Raw genomic sequence first — 20,685 nt, 5'->3', positions numbered from 1 at the left:
ATGGTCCATGTGCGTCATTTCATGTATATTTTTATATTGTCAATAAGTTGTGTTTGTTATTAATCTTAAATGTCCTGTTGGTATTTAGGTTTTGTTTTATGTATATGTTTTCAGCCCTGATGAAGTTCCCCCCAGGAATGAAACGCATTGGCTGATGTCCAATTTTTATACATTTTCTACAAATAAAGAAACTGCTGGACTTATTTGAGGACTCTGACTTCATTCCTGGTGCACTTTCTTTCCGTCAACAGATTCTGTCCCGCTGGACACCAGTTGAGCTTAACTGCGGCAGGCTCAAATGGATGCAAAGGACACTTATTATTTTTAGTATTTAGGGATTGAGGTGCTGATGCTCTGGTCAGCCGCTGTTGGAAGCCTTTTGGTGATGAATATGTCCAGTGTCTGGATTGATAGCCAGCTCCTTTTGTTTCCGGTCCGTATTTGAAGGCGGATCGTCGAAACGAGGCTCTGTGGCTGTAAGAGGAGGTGGTTTGGTTTTCGGCACCGGAATTTTCGGTGTCGAAGGTTTTGGCTCCGAAGGTTTCGGATCCGAAGATTTCGTTTTTGGTGGGGAAGGGATGGTCACTATTACATGCTTGAATTTCGATGCCGAAGGTTTTAGATCGGTGTCCTAACGGGGCTGACTCGATCCCGATACGGAAGGTTTTGATGTATGTTTCGGTGCCGGGCCGGAGAGTGGGGCGTTCAAAACCTTTTCTCGGTGCCGACCTTGTACCGAAGGCAGAGGAGGGACCAGAGCCTTTTTCTTCGGTAAATATTGGGGCAGGGGAGTTTCAGTACTCGCTGTACGCTGACCCGGTGTTACTTGCTCTTCTGTGTCGGAGTCGGCTTCGGACACGGAGATGTGTTCCTCCTCTTTGTCTGCTTCTTGCGCGTGGGATTCTTCACGGTCTGAATCTTCCCCGAAGATATCCGGTGCGGAGCCAGTCTGTTGATGCATTTCGTGACGTCGAGCCCAACGGTTATGGAGGGTCTTCTTGGATTGAAAAGATCAGCATGCGTCGCAGTCCTGGTTGAAGACCTTGAATTTGAACGATACGCAGAGAATGGGAAACATGATCGAGAAACAATACCGTAGAGTGTAGTGGATTGCGCACCAAGGGAAATCCGAGAAACGGTGTCTGACCGGAGCGCAGCAATTCACGTCCACACCTGATGACGGAAAAAAACAATACAACAATGGAGCCGATGTCCATGCGCACTATCTTCGAAAGGAGGAGTCACCTATCTCGTGACTGGAAAAGACTTCTTCGAAGAAAAACAAAGTGCAAACATCCGGACCCAACACTAGATGGCAGACTTATGCAAAGCATGTGATCTACAGCTCACATGCCTCGAACAAAAAAGTACCCTAAAATGCAGGAGCTATTGGAACTAAATTAGGTTCTGAGCCAACCTGCTCCTATGGACAAGTAAGTGATCCTCTCCTTCACGGTGATATTGCTTTTAGCCAAAACTCTGGGTAGCAGTAGTGACTATTGACTCAGCGCTAATTATCAGTGTTTGACAACGGGGGTATCCTGTCAGTGACTACCTATGGAGCCAGTAGGTTTCCTAAAAATAAGTGTTTAAATTTCCCATGATGAGTCTGCACAATTACGGGTCTCCCTGTCTCCAAATTGATTACTATGGCAATATCAATGCTCGCACTAATGTGGATGTGCATGTTTTGGGATGTCCATGAGTTCACGAGGTGTAGAATGGGTGAGGACCGATTTGTTCCTCACACTATATGTGGCATATATGTAAAAAAGCTTTTCATAGTCAACCTCACAGAGCATGACTTTGAATTTTTGATTCGATCGTAATTGGTGAAGGCATCACTTGCGTAATCTAGGCATAATGACCTCAAATAAATCTCCTGTGTTTTTTACAGGTACCAAAAGATAGCTTGGTGGTGCCAAATACGAATGTATTAATATATGTGTGAGTGCATGCATGGAATGACTGTGCAACACTTCCTCACATTGATTTGAAATGGAAAACCATCAATACTTACTAACCAGAGTGGGACTTGGATGGTCCTGACGAAAACTAGTAGAACTTTTAGCAAAAAAACAGCTGAAACATGTTGACCAGGGAGGTTATTAACACTCTCCTATACGTCCCATTTCTGGTTTTAACAATGCCAAAGTTGTCTTTCATAATTAAAAATTAATCCAGCAACCATCTGCATTTTAAAATTTTCCAGTCTGCTTTTCTAAAACCTGTCAGCCACCAAACAAATTGCTCCCCCCACAAGAGGGGTTGAGCCCACCTGGAACAAAAAAACGTACTGGGTGAGGACTCGATGATGCCACATAGAAATATGTGGGTGAGAGTCTGCTAGAAAAAAACAGAAGTTCAGTCCTCTATATAGAGGAGCCTTTTTTTGTTAAAAGCTGAAATTACCTGCTTGTGGTTTTTGTGTTTCTATATAGGGGACTGATGTAACTATCCCACTGCCCCAGTGTCCTCTTGTAGTTTGTTGACTACTGTTAGAAAACAGTCCAATCACCTACTTTTCTTAGGTAACTGGATTTAAAAGACACGCAGCAATGAACAAAGGCAGATGAAGGCCAGAGCCAAAACATTCTGGAGACATGCAACAAAAAGATATGAATTGAGGCAGATACAGTAAACGATAAACACACAATTTCATTAATGACATTGTGATTGTGCTCCGAATGTGAGTACATCTATCTCTTTCAGGGCTAAATCATAAAATGCATATACTTTGTCTAGAATGGAAGATAGAAAATGTGACAATATTATGCTATGTTAATGGATGAGAGTTAACTAGGACCAGTGCTCAAATACATGACATCCAGAATCACACATCCCACAATTTATGTACAAAGGTTAAAGAAGTGAGGAGGCGAGGGGAGCCCTATGCCAGTACTGATGAAGCACTGCTAAACGTACGAGGCAAAGAAAGAGTGTTTTAAAATCTCTTAGTACAGAGGAGTAAGAATGCTAAAGTATGATGAATTCATTTTATGCATAGTTCTCTGGGAACTAATCCAGACATAATATCTGAACAGATGTGGATCAGCCCAAAGTTACTCTCATTGAGACAGCACTATGTACAACCAGCAGTAGCAGAGAAATATCAAGAAGCTGCACAACACATGCACTACACAAATTACACAATGTCAAAGAAGATAGCCCATTCCATTTGACACTGTTCCCTCACCATTGGCCCTGAGTCACCGGCCTCCCCTGGCAGCCCTTTCTCACCGGAAGGACCCTGAAGGGAGAAGAAAGTAGATATTTTGTTAGTGAAGTGCCTACCGGGGAACACACACATCTCTATAAGATACAACCCCCCCTGATATTGACACAAAATTGAACAAACTCCAGCACTTTCCCATGTAGTGACAGTCCTTTTACCTCAAAGCCAGTTGCACCTGCTGGTCCGACCTGACCGGGGGCTCCGGGAACTCCCTGTCAAAAAAACAATAGGGTTTGCACTGTAAGAAATGTAAAACAGTCAAACATCTGTGACATACATTCAGCATTCTCTGTGCATCCTCCTGAGGCCTGAGCCGGGAGAGACGTGACGTTTTACTGAGACTTTAGCTAATTTGCACATATCTGTTTTAACCCTGAGTTTTTATCTGTTTTCCTGTTACCTGTGTTTGCGTAGTGTTAATTCTGTCGTCCTCTTGCTAATCCCTGGAGACTGCGCAGTAGTCGGGATACAGTGCCTGCGCTTCGCGCATGCGCTCTGACACTGTGGACTGTTGAGGGGGTGTGTGACGTACGGGCCTATCACCAAGCACATAGGGGCATTTAGCTGCAGGCTGGCGCAAGCGCGCTCCTCTGCATCCTCCTGAGGCCTGAGCCGGGAGAGACGTGACGTTTTACTGAGACTTTTGCTAATTTGCACATATCTGTTTTAACCCTGAGTTTTTATCTGTTTGCCTGTTACCTGTGTTTGCGTAGTGTTAATTCTGTCGTCCTCTTGCTAATCCCTGGAGACTGCGCAGTAGTCGGGATACAGTGCCTGCGCTTCGCGCATGCGATCTGACACTGTGGACTGCTGAGGGGGTGTGTGACGTACGGGCCTATCACCAAGCACATAGGGGTATTTAGCTGCAGGCTGGCGCGAGCGCGCTCCTCTGCATCCTCCTGAGGCCTGAGCCGGGAGAGACGTGACGTTTTACTGAGACTTTTGCTAATTTGCACATATCTGTTTTAACCCTGAGTTTTCATCTGTTTGCCTGTTACCTGTGTTTGTGTAGTGTTAATTCTGTCGTCCTCTTGCTAATCCCTGGAGACTGCGCAGTAGTCGGGATACAGTGCCTGCGCTTCGCGCATGCGCTCTGACACTGTGGACTGCTGAGGGGGTGTGTGACGTACGGGCCTATCACCAAGCACATAGGGGCATTTAGCTGCAGGCTGGGGCGCGCGCAGCGGGCGCGCCGAGGGCGCGCCAAAGGCAAGCCCGTCTGCGCCCGTCGCGCTCAGCGCCAGACAAGCTGTCCGCCACCCTACCCAGGGGAGAAAAATCTGGTCGAGAGACCAACTGCTCGATATGTCCAGCGCGCATTGCGAAAGGCCTACTTGCTTTTCGCTAGATAGGCTGTCGATAGTGGGTGGAAGACCCTTTAAGCTGCAGTGTGAATCCTGCGAGTTGAATCTGCAGGGGTCGGCCCTAACAAATACGACTGAATAAGCTGCCAAGTATCGACATCCCAGCCATTGCTAACCATGAACAACCAATTAAGGCAGCTCTGGTCAACTGCAGATCCCTCCCCAAGCATGCCGATGAAATCTGGCTGCTTTTAAAAACATCTAGCTGGGATCTGCTATTTCTGACGGAAACTTGGCTGCGGGAAGGTTCAAACCCGGACATCTGTCTAGCCATTCCCATGGGTTATAGAATGGTTACAGCCAACAGAGCTGGCAATAGACTTGGGGGAGGCTTGGCAATAATTTTTAAAGAGAAGTGGGAAATTTCCTACAAGAAAATTGGAGAGCTAGGCCCCATAGAGGCCATGTCCTTCCAAATTAAATCTGCCAAAAATCATGCGTTGGCAGGACTATTGATTTATAGACCTCCAAGCACGGCGGCATCTTATTGGCCTCTACTATTTGATTGTATCGCCAACCTCTCTTTACGCTATTCAAATTTTACTGTGTTCGGAGATTTTAATGTACATATGGACCTGGCTAACTGCCCCTCTGCCTCCTTAGTAGGTGATGCTCTAAAAAGTCTAAACCTGATACAAAGGGTACAATCTCCTACTCATGTAGCCGGACACACTTTAGACCTTGTCTTTACCAATAACAGGGCTAATACAGTGGAAAAGCCCATACCGGTAACTTGGTCGGACCACATGTTGGTCACGTTCAAGCTGGGACTGGAGCGCCCTGCTAAGCACAACGGGCCGACTGTAGAAAATAGGAGAAACTGGAGGAAAGTAACTCCTGATTCAATGAGCAGTGAACTTGCTAACACTATCCCTTTCCCCTCTGGAAACCCCACACGAGATGCCTCCCTTTTTAATGCATGGCTGACCTCAGCCCTTGATAAGATAGCCCCGACTAGACCTTGCAAAGTGCCTAGGAGTAGGCCTTCTGCTCCATGGTTTAATACCGAACTCCGGATGGAAAAAAGCCACTGTAAAAAGTTGGAGCATATTTGGAGGAAAGACTACGAAACCTCAGCGAAAGTGATTTACAAGGCGGCTCTGAGGAAATTTCACACCCTCAAACGGAGGACCATGAGAGACTTTTTGTCTAAACAAATTGCAGAGGCAGAAAACTCTCCAAGAGAGATCTTTAAGGTAATGGAGAGTTTCTTGAAACCTCAGTCTCTAAAAAGTACTGTCCCGACGTCTCTCCCACTGTGTGAAGAATTAGCTTCATTCTTCCACGATAAGATTACGGCCATTTACTCTGCTTTCCCCAAAATTGATAAGCAGGATGTGCCTTCAGACGGCTCCTCTGGTAAATGGTCAGACTTCCGCCGGTTTGAGAAGGAAGCTTCTTTGAGGGACTTATTGAAAGTGAAGTCTGGATGTCCTTCTGATCCGTGCCCGGCCGGAGTTCTTAAACTCCTAGCCCCTGTAGTTAATAACGCTTTAAACAATGTGTGGAATACCTCCCTGGACACGGGAATCTTTCCAACTGATTGGAAGAAAGCTTTCGTCCGCCCTATCCATAAAAAAGAGGATGCTGATCCTACAGAGCTGAGAAATTTCAGACAGATCTCTCTGCTCCCAGCGCCAGCTAAAATTTTAGAAAAAGAGGTCCAGAGGCAGCTCTCGGGTTTTAGAGCAGGTTACAGTACCGAGACAGCTCTGCTGGAGGTGGCAGAGTCAATACGCGAAACGATGGATACAGGAAACTGCGCCATGCTTGTGCTGCTTGATCTTTCGGCGGCTTTTGACACGGTCTGTCATAAGATCCTTCTGAATAGGTTGCACCTACTAGGAGTTACAGGGACCGTGTTACGCTGGTTCCAGTCGTTTCTAGATGATAGATCTCAACAAATCTTCCTCCATCCCTATGTTTCAAGTTCTAGGGTACTGCTACAAGGAGTCCCTCAGGGATCCGCTTTGAGCCCATCATTGTTCAATGTGTACTTGGCCCCTCTGGCATCTATCGTGGAAGGCTCGGGTGTACGTGTAGTTTCGTATGCTGACGACACCCAACTTATTTTCTCTTTCAAAGAGCAGAGTAAGACTGCATTTACTAAGTTCAGGCAGTGTCTTCTGAATATTTCATCCTGGATGACGGATAACTGCCTGAAACTTAACACTGATAAGACCGAGATACTTTTTTTAATCAGCCTCTCCCCCCCTCATTCTGAGCTTTGGTGGCCAGCAGAATGAAATCCTCCGCCAATTCCGGTCAACTCAGCCAGGAACTTGGGTTTTAGATTTGACACCCAACTAACAGGCAAGGCCCAAATATCGCACATCTCCTCGCAGTGCTTCTGGAAACTAAAGGCACTGCGAAGATGTCTTCACTTCCTTCCTATGGAATGCAGGAAGACAGTGGTACATGCTCCCATCACTTCTCAGCTTGATTATGCCAACAGCCTCTTCATTGGTCTCCCTGACTATTTGATGAGGAGACTTCAACGGATCCAGAATGCTGCAGCTAGACTGATCAGAAATGTACCCCTACGATATCACATCTCCCCCCATCTGCAAAGCCTTCATTGGCTGCCGGTGAGGAAAAGAATGATGTTCAAGGTTCTGGTCCTAGCCCACAAAGCTCTTAGAGAGGTCGGCCCACTCTGAGACGTAGGCTTCAAAAATACCAGAACGCTAGAACTCTTAGATCCAGCAATCAGAACCTCCTGGCCATCCCACGCTTTAGAAAAGCGAGGTTAGGTGGTCGCGCCTTCTCTGTAAGAACGGCTTCGCTGTGGAACATGATGCCCAATTCCCTGCGTCAGATAAGGGCGGAATTACCTTTTAGGAAGGCCCTTAAAACATGGCTGTTTGGCCTCACATGTACCGTCTAACACTATAGGCTTTGCCTCTCGCCCCCCCCCTCACTGGATGGATGCTAGCGCCGGGACACCTCCGTCGGAGGTAGCTGTAGCGCTTTACAGATGTTAATAATAATAATAACTCACACTCAGAAGGGCAATGGCACTGTGTTACTACAACTGAAATGCTCCTCTTGTTGAGTAATGCAACTCAAACACATCAACATTATATTACACTATTAAATTGAGCATCCTAGGTTTAAATGTTTTTACTAACAACAAGTTGCACAACTTGCAAAGCAAGACCTCTTTCTTTAAATTTGTATATACATAGTTACAGATAGTAGAGTGCAAGCATGGCAGTGAATTGAAAAGGTTTCTAGGTGACTTTCCCATTGCCCCAGGCCTAATTACAGACACTCAAACGGATAATATCAGGAGGTTATTTTTGATTATTTTAGGATGAAACTACAAAGTTACAAAATAATGCAAAGAAAATTAATGTATGGAAGCCTGCCACTGCAAAACATAAACCTGCCGCATGCAAGAGCAGAGCAGTGCTTCTACCAAGGTTATATAGACATTCTCTAATTTGGTATTGCCATCAATGCAGATAACAGTACACATACTACCATGCAAGGATGCACAGCTGTTTCCTGCTTCTGGTGGTACTGGGTGGTTATGACCTATAATTACCTTGCCAGGTGCCACTACAGAGATTGTGTGGTTACCACAATGTAAACACAGCTCCTGCATTTCTCGCAGAGTTGTTGGTTATCATAGTATAATTTATTCCCCGTTATGTCCACTGATACTATCTGTAGTAATTAAGAGTGGATAAAGTAAACCCTCTCATGTGTTGCTCCAGAGTGTGCTATTATCATGGAATAAATGAAAACTCTGTCAGGTGACACAATGCACACTAATGTGAATATCAAAATATAAATGTACACCCTGCCAACACTGCACATACAGCATTATAATCATGCCATAAATACACACACTGCTATGTCATTACACCCCAAGTGTGACTATTACAACAGTGTGGCTATTGTGTTGTTTAATTATCATAATATGTTACTTTCACAATACATTTAAACTCTTTGCCATGTGTAGGAGAGTAGGGTCTGCTATGCTATGGTCACCCCAAATTTTGGCTTTTGCTTCACTGGTTTTATGACTTAGTGTGGCTGTGGGCCTGCTAATCAGACCCACAGCCCTGCTGCTCTCTCCCTAAATAAATGCCAATGCACGCTAGGTGCATTACCAATTGGAACTGGTTCACCTTATTGGACCCTGTAACAGTGTACCCCAGGTACCCAGGGCATAGGTGTATCCAAGGCCTACCAGGGGCTGCAGCATGTATTATGCCACCCCTGGCCTGGCCTCACTATTTGACACAACTGGCTGATCACTCAGCTGGGGTAAGTTGGTGTAATCACCTCTTACTTAGATATAGTATATCTATATCTAACATATATGGACACATGGTAACCTATCAGCCACTCCTATGGCAGGCCTTAACAATCCTGGAGGCAGAGTGCTTGGTTTCATGTGAGATGGTGCTCTGGCATGAGCTGAGCCTGTCTGCAGCTTTCGGAACAACGTCCTTTAGCTGTTTCATGATATTGCCATACCATATACTCTTAAGTGCATTATGTACCTCGCGGTCAAATGCTAACTCTGGTTTGGCTTTATCAAAACATGTCGAGTAAGGTGTCATCCGATTTGGAATACTACCCCCTCGCCAATTCTGGCGTCGGGGGTAGCATTCCACCCTTCTAGAGGGACATGACATGTACCTAACCTGAAACCCGGGTAAAGTTAGCCTCAGCATCACAAAATGGATGCTGCCACCACAGACACAAGTCTGCCCTCCTGCTGCTGGGAGTCCTTCCAGCTTGGAAGGTGTGGACAAAGGGTTTCCTGTCAGGGGAGGTGCTTGCACCACCCCAGACAGGATTTTGTGTAGTGGGTTAGGGAGGGCTGAATAGATTGAGACATGCCTGGGTCACACAAGATGTCCCTGTGCCTATGCCAGTTCAAACCGCAGCTGGGGCTCTCCAGCCCCCGTCCTGGCACGAAACTGGACAAAGGAGAGGGGGTGTAACCGCCCCCCTTTCTGGACCCACCCAGAGGAGGGACCTACCAGGTAATCCGGCCCCTAGATTTGGAATAAGAGTAGGAGCTGTGTCCCAAGACTTCAGATCATCTTGAAACTCGACTTTAATAAGAAGAACTACTGGACTTCGACGTTCTGCTGCACAGAAGACTGAAGAGAATCTCCCTTGTGGCCAAGGAGTGACCACCCTGTGAATACAGGCACCATCCAGCAACTCAACGACTGCTTTGCCGCCGCCTCCCGCCGGAGACCGAGCCCAGAGCCCGACAATACCCAGACTCCCAGACATCTCTGAGCCAGATCCACAGTCCCTGCAAAGAAGAGACCCGTGGAGGCACCGAGAGACGTGGGACCGGCCATCTTGGAACGTCCACGACAAGCTGACTGCGCAGCACCTGAGGCATCCTCAATGCTGTGCTTTGGGCCCTGAGAAGCCCCATCACCGAGCAGCATTTGCACCAAATACCACCCCCCCAGCATCCACGAGATCTGCGTGGGGCCCTTTTGCTTTTTGCCACTCGACGTGTCATCCCGGTTACTGGCCTGTTGGCTAGTGGCCATCTTGGCGACGGAAACTAAGACTAACACTGCTGTTCTGTTTGCTCCAGACTGGCCCTTGCTTCTGTGAAAAGGAGCAGCCCCTCTGACCTTGCTGGCCAGAGCACCAAGCTTTCCTGGATTCCTGCTTGGCTTGCATTAGCCAAGGCCTGTTTGCTCCGATCAAGAAGCCGACACCGCCATCAGCTAGAGCCTTTGTGGGACAGCTCGTGAGTGACTCCTGGACGTCGTCGACCTCTTCACTTTCACGTGGCTGCGGAGACAAGCTTCCTTTCTTCACCTGTTGGCACCCGACATTGCCTGGTTCCTTCCTGGTGCCACGCCGGTCACTGGCTAGTGACTTTGAACATTGTCCCCTCTGCTTGCAGGTCGTCTACTCTTCAGATCCATCCTTGGATCCACCGGAACTCTTCCTGCCTGGCCGCCTGCAGCATCTTCATCCTCAGGCTCCATAGACCTGCACGACGAAACCCGACGCACTTTGACCCCTATGCACCCGCTTCCTGTGGGTGAGGTAACGCTGGCACTCTGGTGCTCCTGGGTAGAGAAACATCTCTAGTGTCTAGGTTTCAAGTTGTTAGGTTCTGGTCCATCCGGAAGACTCCTTTTCCTTTAACTTTGTGACTTTTACGCACCCATTGAAATCAATAGGTGCACGCGTGTAACTTTTAACACTGCACACGCATCCTGTGGGCCTCCTGGTCACTAACTACAGTTAGCTCCTTGTCGTCCCAGCGATTCCCAAGGCCCTAGGCCTTCTTTCCTTTCTATTTGTGGTTCTTATACCACTATTTTAGTATATGGTTTAGCTGGCCATCTGGCCCATCCATTATTGTGCAACTTTTGTATATTTAAACACTGCCTTGTTTTAAACGAATGAGCTTCTGTGCTCATAAAGAGTATAGGGGATACTTTTAGTAAATAAATACATATATATTTTGAATATATATCTGTGTGGTGTCCTTTCATTTGGTATTCAAGGAGGTTACAGATGGTAAAACAGCTGGCTTCACATGCCCTCAAGAGTTAAACCTGCAGACTGCACTGTCCACGCTACCACTAGGATAGCTGGTCTATCAAGGTTGACTTCAACCACCACCATAAGGGTTGTTTGGCATGGTACAAGGTGATCACTAGAATTAGTGAGCAGCATATACCAGGCCAACTTCTCACACCATGCACCACCACATACTGAATAAAAACAATGAAATATGTCTCTTCACACTGAGTATGACTGTTTAACTGTGCACACTGCCAGTTACCACTGTTCTCCATCTTTGATTATCACAGTGCATACATTGTTGTTATTGCTTAAGTGCTACAGTTATGAGACTTGAACTCACAGGTTTTGTGGAAAGTTAAGTCATATTACCTGAGCACCAGGTTTCCCTTTCATGCCAATGTCCCCTTTGAGTCCTTCAGAACCAGCAAAGCCTTCGGGTCCTGGGGGCCCAACGGTACCCGTGGGGCCAGGAGCACCCTGCATTCACATAAATAAACGACAGTGAGTGGAAGCAAGGGTAGTTAGAGTTCACATACAAACAGGTCTAACCAGTGCCTGTGTCCCGATATACTGAGGTGCATTTGTAGTACCATAGTGCACTGTGGTGCAAATCAATGTTCTAGTTGTATAAGGATGGAGTAGGAAAACTGGGGGTTACACACAGAACTTATTGTCTTGGATCATTAATATTCATAAGACGGCATAAGTAGCAGTACACCAAGAATACGTTGACAATGGATGCCAGTAACTTCTAATGCTACTGCCAACTTTTAAAGAGATCAGATGCCTAAATATGTTCACGGTCAAGACCTGCTGCGAGAGTTACAAATTTCAGCTGCTACGTACATATAACAAGGATGCTGTAGGAAATGGGGTTTCTGTTGTAGTACCCCCCCTACTTTTTGCCTGGCTTTCGATGCAACTTTGTGGAGTACTGGGTCCCTGCTAATCAGGTTCCCAGTACCAGTGTTCTGTTTCCAAACCCATACCACAATTGGCACAACTTTAGACCCCCTGTAAGTTCTTCATAAATGGTAGCTAGGGCATTTGGACTGAAGACTGTCCCCTAGTGTAATGTTGTAGGGCCCTAGGCCCTCCTGCATGAATAATCAGGACACAGACGCTTAGAGTGTAGAACTGGCCCAGGGAACGTGCGCCCAGCCCCAACTATTGCCAGGGCCACATGTCCTGTGACGCCTGTGCTGGATGGGTGTGGTGTGGGGTGTAAGCCAGCCCTCGAGGAGAACAACTAGAACAGTGACCAGCAGGTCACTACATCCCTCCAAAACTTTATTCAAAAATGGAACAAACAAAGTCCAACCTGTGGGAGAGAATAAAACAATAAATAGGAACTTCCACTGAGTCTGCCCAGTTGCGTGAAGAAACAAGACGATGGTACCACTGCAGCTAGGATCACCAGTTCTGCTTGGCACAGTTCAGTGTTGTCCTGCGGGTCCGGTACTTCTTAGACTCCAGGTGTAGAAGTTGACACCGATGTCTCTCTATGTCCAGTTCTCTGTGACGGTGCAGGTGGAGTGATGGTGAATCGCTCATCAGTCCTGGTTGTTGTGGCATCCACACAAGTTCTGTAATGCTTCTCTACAGAATAGTGGAGTTGTTGCAAAACATCCCTCTCACCAGGATGCCCCTCACGCAGGTGTCCCCTCTCACAGAATGTCCCGGAGGCCCTCTTACCCAAGCTTCCACTGGACTGGGTGTACTTCTCCGTGTAGCTCCTTCAACGCCACTCACTAGGTGTGTGGAGGAGGCGCTACGAGTCCCACCTTCAAGTCCTTAGCTCCACCTGAAGGGTAGTTGTTTACTCCGGCCACTTAGCACAAGAGCTTCATCTTCCTGAGACCTGCGGAAGGGCGGCTGTAGACCCATCTCTTGTGGTGGGACCCGCTCTCACCGTCCTCCCTGAGGCCTTTGCCCCTGGGTTGCCACGGCCTGGTGTGGAGTGGTCAGATCCTCTTCTCCTGGACGTCCGAGCAGCCTCACCGTCCAGTCTTACGTGCGACCCCAAAGGTGGATGTCACCAATGGTCCAGCCTGCTCGCCTCTGCAATCACCAGGTGTTCTGAAGACTCCTGGATAGGTAGTTTCTCCAAGTGCCACCGATGTTCTCCAGGTAACGTGCTCCATGACAGATGTACTTGCACTCGTCACCTTTGCCTTCTGGTGTGCAAGTTGTCAGATCAGGCACGCATCTCTTTCTTCTTCTTGAGATTTCTTCTTAGCATTTCTTCACGGTGGTGTCATGCCACACAATTTCCTCCTTCTTGTTCTTTTGCTTCGCGACACGGTCCAGTCCCCTCCGGTCTTGCACTTCTCTGACCAGGCCTGTCCGTGTGACGTGCACTTCACACGGGTCTCCCTGTTCTACCCCTAGGACTATACATTCTCTTCGCTCGGTGACCAGACCTGTCGTTGTGACCTTCTTTCGTTCATTACTTCTGACTTCAGGTCAATCTTGTCAGACCTCTCCTCGGTCTTCTTCACGGACCTCTTCTCTGTCCTCTTGTCAATCTCCTTGATCTTCTTGTCAGACCTCTTCACAGGTCACCGATTCTCCAACCTCTTCTAGGTTGCTGCTTCTCTGCCAACCTCTTGCAGGTCATCTCCACTCCAATTTGGCTCCTTCTTTGCAGCCTCCACTCGGGCCGGCTTCACAGGATGAGTCATGCTGTGTAACCACCTGACTGCCTTGCAGGGCGCTCATTCTCGGGCTCCAGCCCGTACCGTCCGTGTCTGGGGTACATCTTCGGTGCAACTTCTCTCCTTGCCCTCTTTCCTCATCTTCCACTTGCGGTGGCGTCCTTTTGACACTGGGCGCGCATGCTGCGCACTTCCTCCAGTCCCTCGGAGACTTGCTGCTTTGGGCTGTTGTCCTGTACCACCCTTGCTCTCCTGGTGTTCTTGCTGCAGGCACCTTGCAGCATGGGCAAACCTGGCCTCTCCCTCGCCATTATGGCTGGAGGTATCACTCCTCCTCCCCAGGCAGGCACAGTGTGCGAGAGGGAAGCTCCAAATGCCTTGCTAGCAGCAGATGGCAGCCCCAGGTTTAAACCCCCACTTTTGGCAGGAGAACTGGTGGGAGGTGCACCTCCCTTTGCCAACTCCACTCCTCAGGTGCTGGAGGTGAAGTGAAGCACATTTTTATGTGCCCACCACCTTGAAAATGGTGAGACTTATCCTATTAGGGCGAGGAATATGCCACCTCCCACAGGAGTGTGGCATCCCAGGTAATGGACCCATTGGTCCCTACATGTCACTCCCCTGTAACACCCCTAAATCTACGATTTAGGTGGCACTCCCAGACCCTGAAAGGGAGATTCCTGATTACCTACAACACCCAGACTCGAAGAGCTGCAACAGCAAGAAAGAGGAAGGACCAGTGACCGGTTCTACACCAGCCCTCCTGGCCTGTCTGCTGCCTTTTGCTCCTGCTACAAAAGTCGACTCATCCTGCAGGCACAGCGACCTCCAACACCCTGTGTGGACTGCCTACCTTCGATAAAGATCAAGAACTACCGTGGACAGTGGGCCTGTCCAAGAAGAAACCAACTTTAAAAATGAAGAGCTCTACCCTGAGGAACCGCGAAACCGCCTTGAGACCACCTCTGCACTCGACGCCCACGGCCCGAGTCCAAGTGGTCCACCGGTCTTGCAAAGGTTCCCCAGAGGTTCTGAGCCAGAGTACACCGTAGGCTGACCCCTGCCAGACTTTACATCAACGCCTGCAGCCTCAATTTGAAGACTCCGCATGACCGCGACCTGCCCAGTAAGCTGTTCCCGATGTAAAAGGACACACCTGCTCCCGAAACCCCTGGGCCTCAGGATGCTTAACCAATGGTGACTCTATGTCCCCTAGCAACAGAAATTACCTGGCAGCTGTGGAATTTTTTCGTTCAACCTCCGAGCCTGCAGCCTTTTCCCAAAACTGATTCCCCCCCCCCATTAAGTTGCATTGGGTGCACAACGCTGGGTTGGTACTCTGCACCCAGCCACCCCTGTGCTGCTGAGGGTATATGTTTGGTGCTGACTTGTGGCCCCCCCCCCCTGTGAATACCTTAACCCCCGGAGACTGACCCTGACACCGCTTTACTTACCTATGAGCAGCACAACTTCAATCACCCCCAGGCTCCACTGGTTAACATGTGCCACCTGACACCGAATTTGACCTCTGCACCCAGCTGCCCCTGGGCTGCTGGTGGTCCAGTCTTGGTACTAATTTGAACCTTGCCTGGTGTAGACCACAGACCTCAAAGACTGGATTTTTATGTCGTGTACTTACCTTCAAACTGCATTCTTGTTTTCCTCCCATAGGTTGACATTGCTGAACTGAAAAATGACAGTGTCCATTTTTTAAAGTGAAAAGAATTTTTATTGAAAACCGTACTTACCTTTTAACGTACATCTTGGTCTTAAAATAAATCTTGAAAGAAGCTTATTTTTACAAAATTGGTGTGGATCTCCTTTGAGTCGTGTGTCATTTATTGGTCACTGTGTGTTTAACATTCTGTGGGAATCTCTGGACTCTTTACACGATATAAACAATTATTGGTATATTACATAAAGAGCCAGCTTCTTATAGATGCATTTCCACACTCCAAATACTTTTTTGCAACAGTGCAAATTTAACCACTTCCTACTGCAATTGTAGCAGAACCGGCTGTATTGATATAAATCAAGTTCTGCAACTAGTTCTTATTGCGTCATCATTTGATCTTTAACGTGCAATTTGTCTATTGCAAGTTAAGTATTTAAACATAGGATGCTAAGAACTGATCAGCTAACTGGGGCTACAATGGATTTCATCCATCTGCCTACATCATGAATATTAAATACATCAATCTAGTTGCATGACCCATACACAGATCCACTGGATCCAGATTAAAATGATGCATCAATCAAAAGACTTTATTTCGGTTTTAAAGAACCATAAAAGAAAAAAAGCACATAGGTCTTGCATGGCAATAATCAGAATAAAAGGGACTGTGGATTAAAGTACTTCCTATACATGCTCTTGATAGTTTAAAAAGAGATACAAATTAGGGTAAAAAGCTTATCACAAAGATACAATATGTACATAGTGCAGATATAAGCATATTTCAATAATTAAAAGATGCGTCCTAACATCAAAATTGAAATGGCGAGCAATCCAAACATTTACAATCCAAAGTGCTAGTGCGAAATAAACACCCATCTGTTCAGATCATTTGGGTTTCAATTCATTTACTTCCTTCAAGTCGATAAAGTCGATAGGGCCCTCCTTCTAATGGACCATCATTTACCCCAAAATGTTGCCGTTGCACAAACAAAAAATGGTCTCGCATGCGTAGGGCTTCTTTATGACTATGTGTCCCTAGGTGTCTACATTCCGGGATAAGCCAGTTCCTTCTGCATCAATCTTCGTCATACAGGGCTGGTGAGATCAGTAGCGTAGCCATGCCCCTAACTTGCAAAGATTATGTTAATCACTCATCGTTATCGTTTATTGACAACTGGAAATGGCTTAACTGCATGGCCAAGAGTACACACATCAGAGAACGCACTCTTACTTACAGAAACAGGTGAAGAAGAAACATAGATCATTCTGATATCAGTTTGACTGAATGGCCAGCAGGGATGTTTAACAGAAACATGAATGAAATTGCCTGAAGATGCCACAGGATTCACATTTTTAGCACCGACGCAAGAGATATTTTACCTATGCATCTACTGAAGCAACCTCCATAGCCTTTGAACACTGCATAATTAATGTTTATTGTACAACCTCTTTTGGTATCTCCTAATGATTGGTGTGTGCCTTGGGTTTTGCCATTTCTTCATTGGGGAATGAATTAACACACAATTGATTAAATTGGACATATTCTGTAACCCATAGACTGATGCTATGATGAGATGTATGCCATCTCAGGAACAGAAGAGTAAATTCATATATGGAGTGCACCTTTTAATTTGCCTATTGGCTACTTTTCTGAATGAAAACTAACCTCGTACCCGTTATCCGTGCGCGTAATTTACAGGGTTTTGCACACTTACGTAAGATTAAGAATTTAAGCATGGCTCGTACTGGTTAAAAGTGAATACATAAACAGTGAAATATTTTAAAGTCGAACAGGCTGAAAATAGCCACAATGAAAAAAGTACTGTCATCCTTCCCACCTAGGAAAATAAGCATGAACAGTAATGAGACACATTCAAATATCAAATTTGACATATTTGTATTATATAAATTCAACTAAGGCACAATACAATAAAATGTACTACTTTTTTATATAACAAATATGTATGCTATTCTTGCTTTACAGTACTTACTGCAGGACAAGGACACTAATGAGACATTCAAATATCAAATTGCACACATTTGGTTTATATAAATTAATCTGAGGCATAATACAATTAAATGTACTACTTTTCTATAAAACAAAAATGAATGTTATTCTTGCTTTACAGTACTTACTGCAGGGCCTGGTTGGCCAGGCTCCCCCTTGCCTCCACGTGGACCAGATACACCCTGTAATGTATTAAAAGAATTAAGGTCAGACGCTTTTGCACAATCAATTTGTAAGTGTTGTTTGTCCCAGTTCCGAAAACGGACTTTAAAATTCCTGGCATGATCTTTGTCTGTTCAAGAACTTTGATTATACTACTTGATTACGAGCTCTTGCATTCATCATTGTACGCATCTAAGCCTGGATGTGATGTGTGCTTCTGTGCAAAAACGTCTGGTTTCTCAATACTTTGAGTTCCCTGTGTGCATCTGCATTTGTACCAGTAGTCCAGGATTGAGTCTGCACTAGGAATGCTTAGGTGCATAGGAGAGATGCTTAGGAGAGATGATGTCTGTACTTGTAGTTCCGTGTGCATCAATGAGATGTGAGGAGCATTAATATGCATCTATTAAAAATTCTTGTGAGGGTTCGTGAAATGCACACCCTAATCTGAGCGAGATGTTCTTCTGTACACATGCATCAAGAGCTCCTGTGTTCATCTGTGCTAAGAGTTCCTTTGTATTTTTGCATTAGGAGCTCATGTGTATATCTGCAGTGTTAATGTATGCCAGGTGCTCTTCCATGCAACTTAGTGGGGAGTTCCTATGTACATCTATTCTAGAAGTACATTAGTGCATGGTGAATAGGAGCTTTTTTTAGGTGGTCCTTTGTACACTTGAGCTACGATGTTCTTTGTGTTTTACCTAAAGAACACCCTGTGTGTGCAAGTCAAACACTTTCTGGTGGAGTATCTATCTAACCATAGATTTCTCCCCTGTAAAATAATCCCCAGGTGCCAAATTTGATCCAGACGCTTTTCACAATTGTGCTACTGCACACCAGTAGGTGGCGTTGTGTTGCTCTGTGTTGACTTCGTCCCACCATGGTGAAGGGTCTGTGCAATGGGCTCAGACCAGAAAGTACTGATGGACCGAATGGGTGAAAGGCTCTTCCGGTGGACTTGGCTTTCAAGGAAGTAGTCCTTTGTCAACGTGTTCACTGACACCCATATCGAAGGCCGACAATTATCCAGAGATGCACTTGTTGCATCAACACAGTGGTAGCAGCATTGGCCTTGCTGGAATGAGCCCTCAATCGTTCAGGAGGCTGCTTATTGGCCCTGGTCCTCAGCACATGTTTGTCTGGAGAAAAAAGTGGTGTGGAGAGGTTACCAAGTGTGTTTGAAGCTCACTCATGTGGCGGGTTGAAGAAAAGGAGACCAGTAAGGCAGTTTTCAGAGTTATGAGATGAACTGAGCAGCTGTGCATTGGCTCAAAGGATAAGCACAAGCAGAGGCATAGCTTCATGGGGGTGTGTGAGGTGTCATACCCCACTAATAAATGTAACCCCAGGTTGATAACCGCGTAAATTCTGCTTGTGTCTGTGTTCTGTTTCAGTAGGAAGGAGCAATGCTGGCAGCTTAACCGTTTACCCTCTTAACCTTTAATGTTAACCTTTACTCAGACCATCTCACACAGTACAGGCAAGGAAAAACAAAGGGACTTATTTAAATAATTTAAGATATGATAACTGCATAGCCCATTGATGCGCTTCCCATCCTTTTTGTGGTGCAGACAACTTGTTGTCACTTGTTTATTTTATTAATCAGCTATTTGGAAGAAGGTTAAAAGACACTGTTAAAAGTGGAAATCATGTCATTGACAAAGATTCACCCGTGAGCACATGAGGAAAGTCAGGATCAAATTGAGATCCCACTGAGACATCACAAAGGGTTTGAAGGAAATATATGTGTCAAACCTTTTAAAAACCTCATCACAACAGGTGAATTAAGCAAGGACTGCTGGTCCAGAAAATACAAAAAGGATGAAAGTGCTAATAGATAACTTTTTATGGTGCCCACTGCATCTCCTTGGTAAGCTAGATACAAAAGGGTAACATTTATAATCTCAGGATGAAGAAGTAGTCAACCACCATGCTCAATCTCCACGCATAAAGGGGTAGATTGCGTAGGTCCAAATGCAGAACTCAGCCCTGCTTCTGCGACAGAAGGTCCTCCCGAAGTGGTAGTCTGATATGAGGACAGACGCTTGTCCACAAAAGTTCTGGGTACCACACTCTTATGGACCAGTCTGGAGTTGCTAGAATTACCTAAGCCCCAGCCTAGTCATTCCTGATCTTCTTCAGAACTCGAGGCCAAACAGGTAACCGCGGAAAGACATACTGAAGTACTGTGTGCCGTTCTAGCCAGAATGCATCTCCTTGAAAAAGCCTTTTTGGGAACTTCAGCGTGACATTGCACGTTCTCAACAGTGGCAGTACATTTTTAATTGGGTTCTCTGCATTGTTGGAAGATAGCGTGCGTCACCTTGAGATACAGTCATCATTCATGATCTGTCCCGCATTGTGGGCCGAGAATATCACCCCTGGCATTCAAAGATCCTGCCAGGTGGTTCATGGAAAGGGATATGCCTTGAAGGGTTTAACCAATTCCAGAGCAAAGAGACACTTGAACCAGGATCACACCCCGCCCTGCCTATTGCAGTACCACACTGTGCCAGTGTTTTCTTTGAGAACCTGCAACAGCCTCTCCTTGATGGACAGCAGAAAGGCCTTCAACACCAGGTGAGTGGCACTTAAGTCTAAAAGATTTATTTGGAGTCCTATGAGCTTCACCTCTCCCAGACAACCTCCCTAAACCAGCAGTGACGCATACATCACCACCGTCGGCTCTGGGTGGAGAAGGATTAGTAGCTGGAACTGAGGCAGAGGATATCTCTTGTAATCTCTTACAAATCCTATATGGAATCCAACACGTACCCTTGGTGTTGGTTACACTGAGGCTTCTGATCCCAAGGCAGAGACAGCATTTGTCACCTGGAATAGTTGACGAGCAGGATGCAGGAGGTCAAGAAGCCTCAGTACCACTTTCACTGAGACTCCGGAGTGAGTTTGAAACACCAGGGTCATAGTCCGAATGTCCTGGAATCGTTGTGACAGAAGGAAGGCCTGAAACTGCACCATCCATAATGGCTCCAAAGAAGTGGAATCTCTGCAAAATAGTCGGGTGTGACTTCAGCTTCAGTGAACCA

General features: G+C 46.3%; 1 protein-coding gene across 4 annotated transcripts in view; it reads right to left on the bottom strand.

The window, feature by feature from the left end:
- The window catches only part of LOC146868589 (uncharacterized), a 1,503,661-nt gene that overhangs the window by 428,795 nt on the left and 1,054,181 nt on the right, over positions 1-20,685 (bottom strand). For all 4 annotated transcript variants that reach the window (XM_085611695.1, XM_085611716.1, XM_085611705.1 and 1 more), the window contains 4 exons: positions 17,605-17,658; positions 11,506-11,613; positions 3,394-3,447; positions 3,197-3,250 (listed from right to left, as the gene is read on the bottom strand). In XM_085611695.1, coding sequence (XP_085467821.1) covers positions 3,197-3,250; positions 3,394-3,447; positions 11,506-11,613; positions 17,605-17,658 — 270 coding nt within the window. The remainder of the gene's footprint in view (positions 1-3,196; positions 3,251-3,393; positions 3,448-11,505; positions 11,614-17,604; positions 17,659-20,685) is intronic.

This window comes from Triturus cristatus, chromosome 1_2, assembly GCF_964204655.1.
Source record: "Triturus cristatus chromosome 1_2, aTriCri1.1, whole genome shotgun sequence".
NCBI classification, from domain to species: domain Eukaryota; kingdom Metazoa; phylum Chordata; class Amphibia; order Caudata; family Salamandridae; genus Triturus; species Triturus cristatus.
Note: the sequence above shows the minus strand (reverse complement) of the source record. Positions and strands in the feature narration are given on the sequence as shown.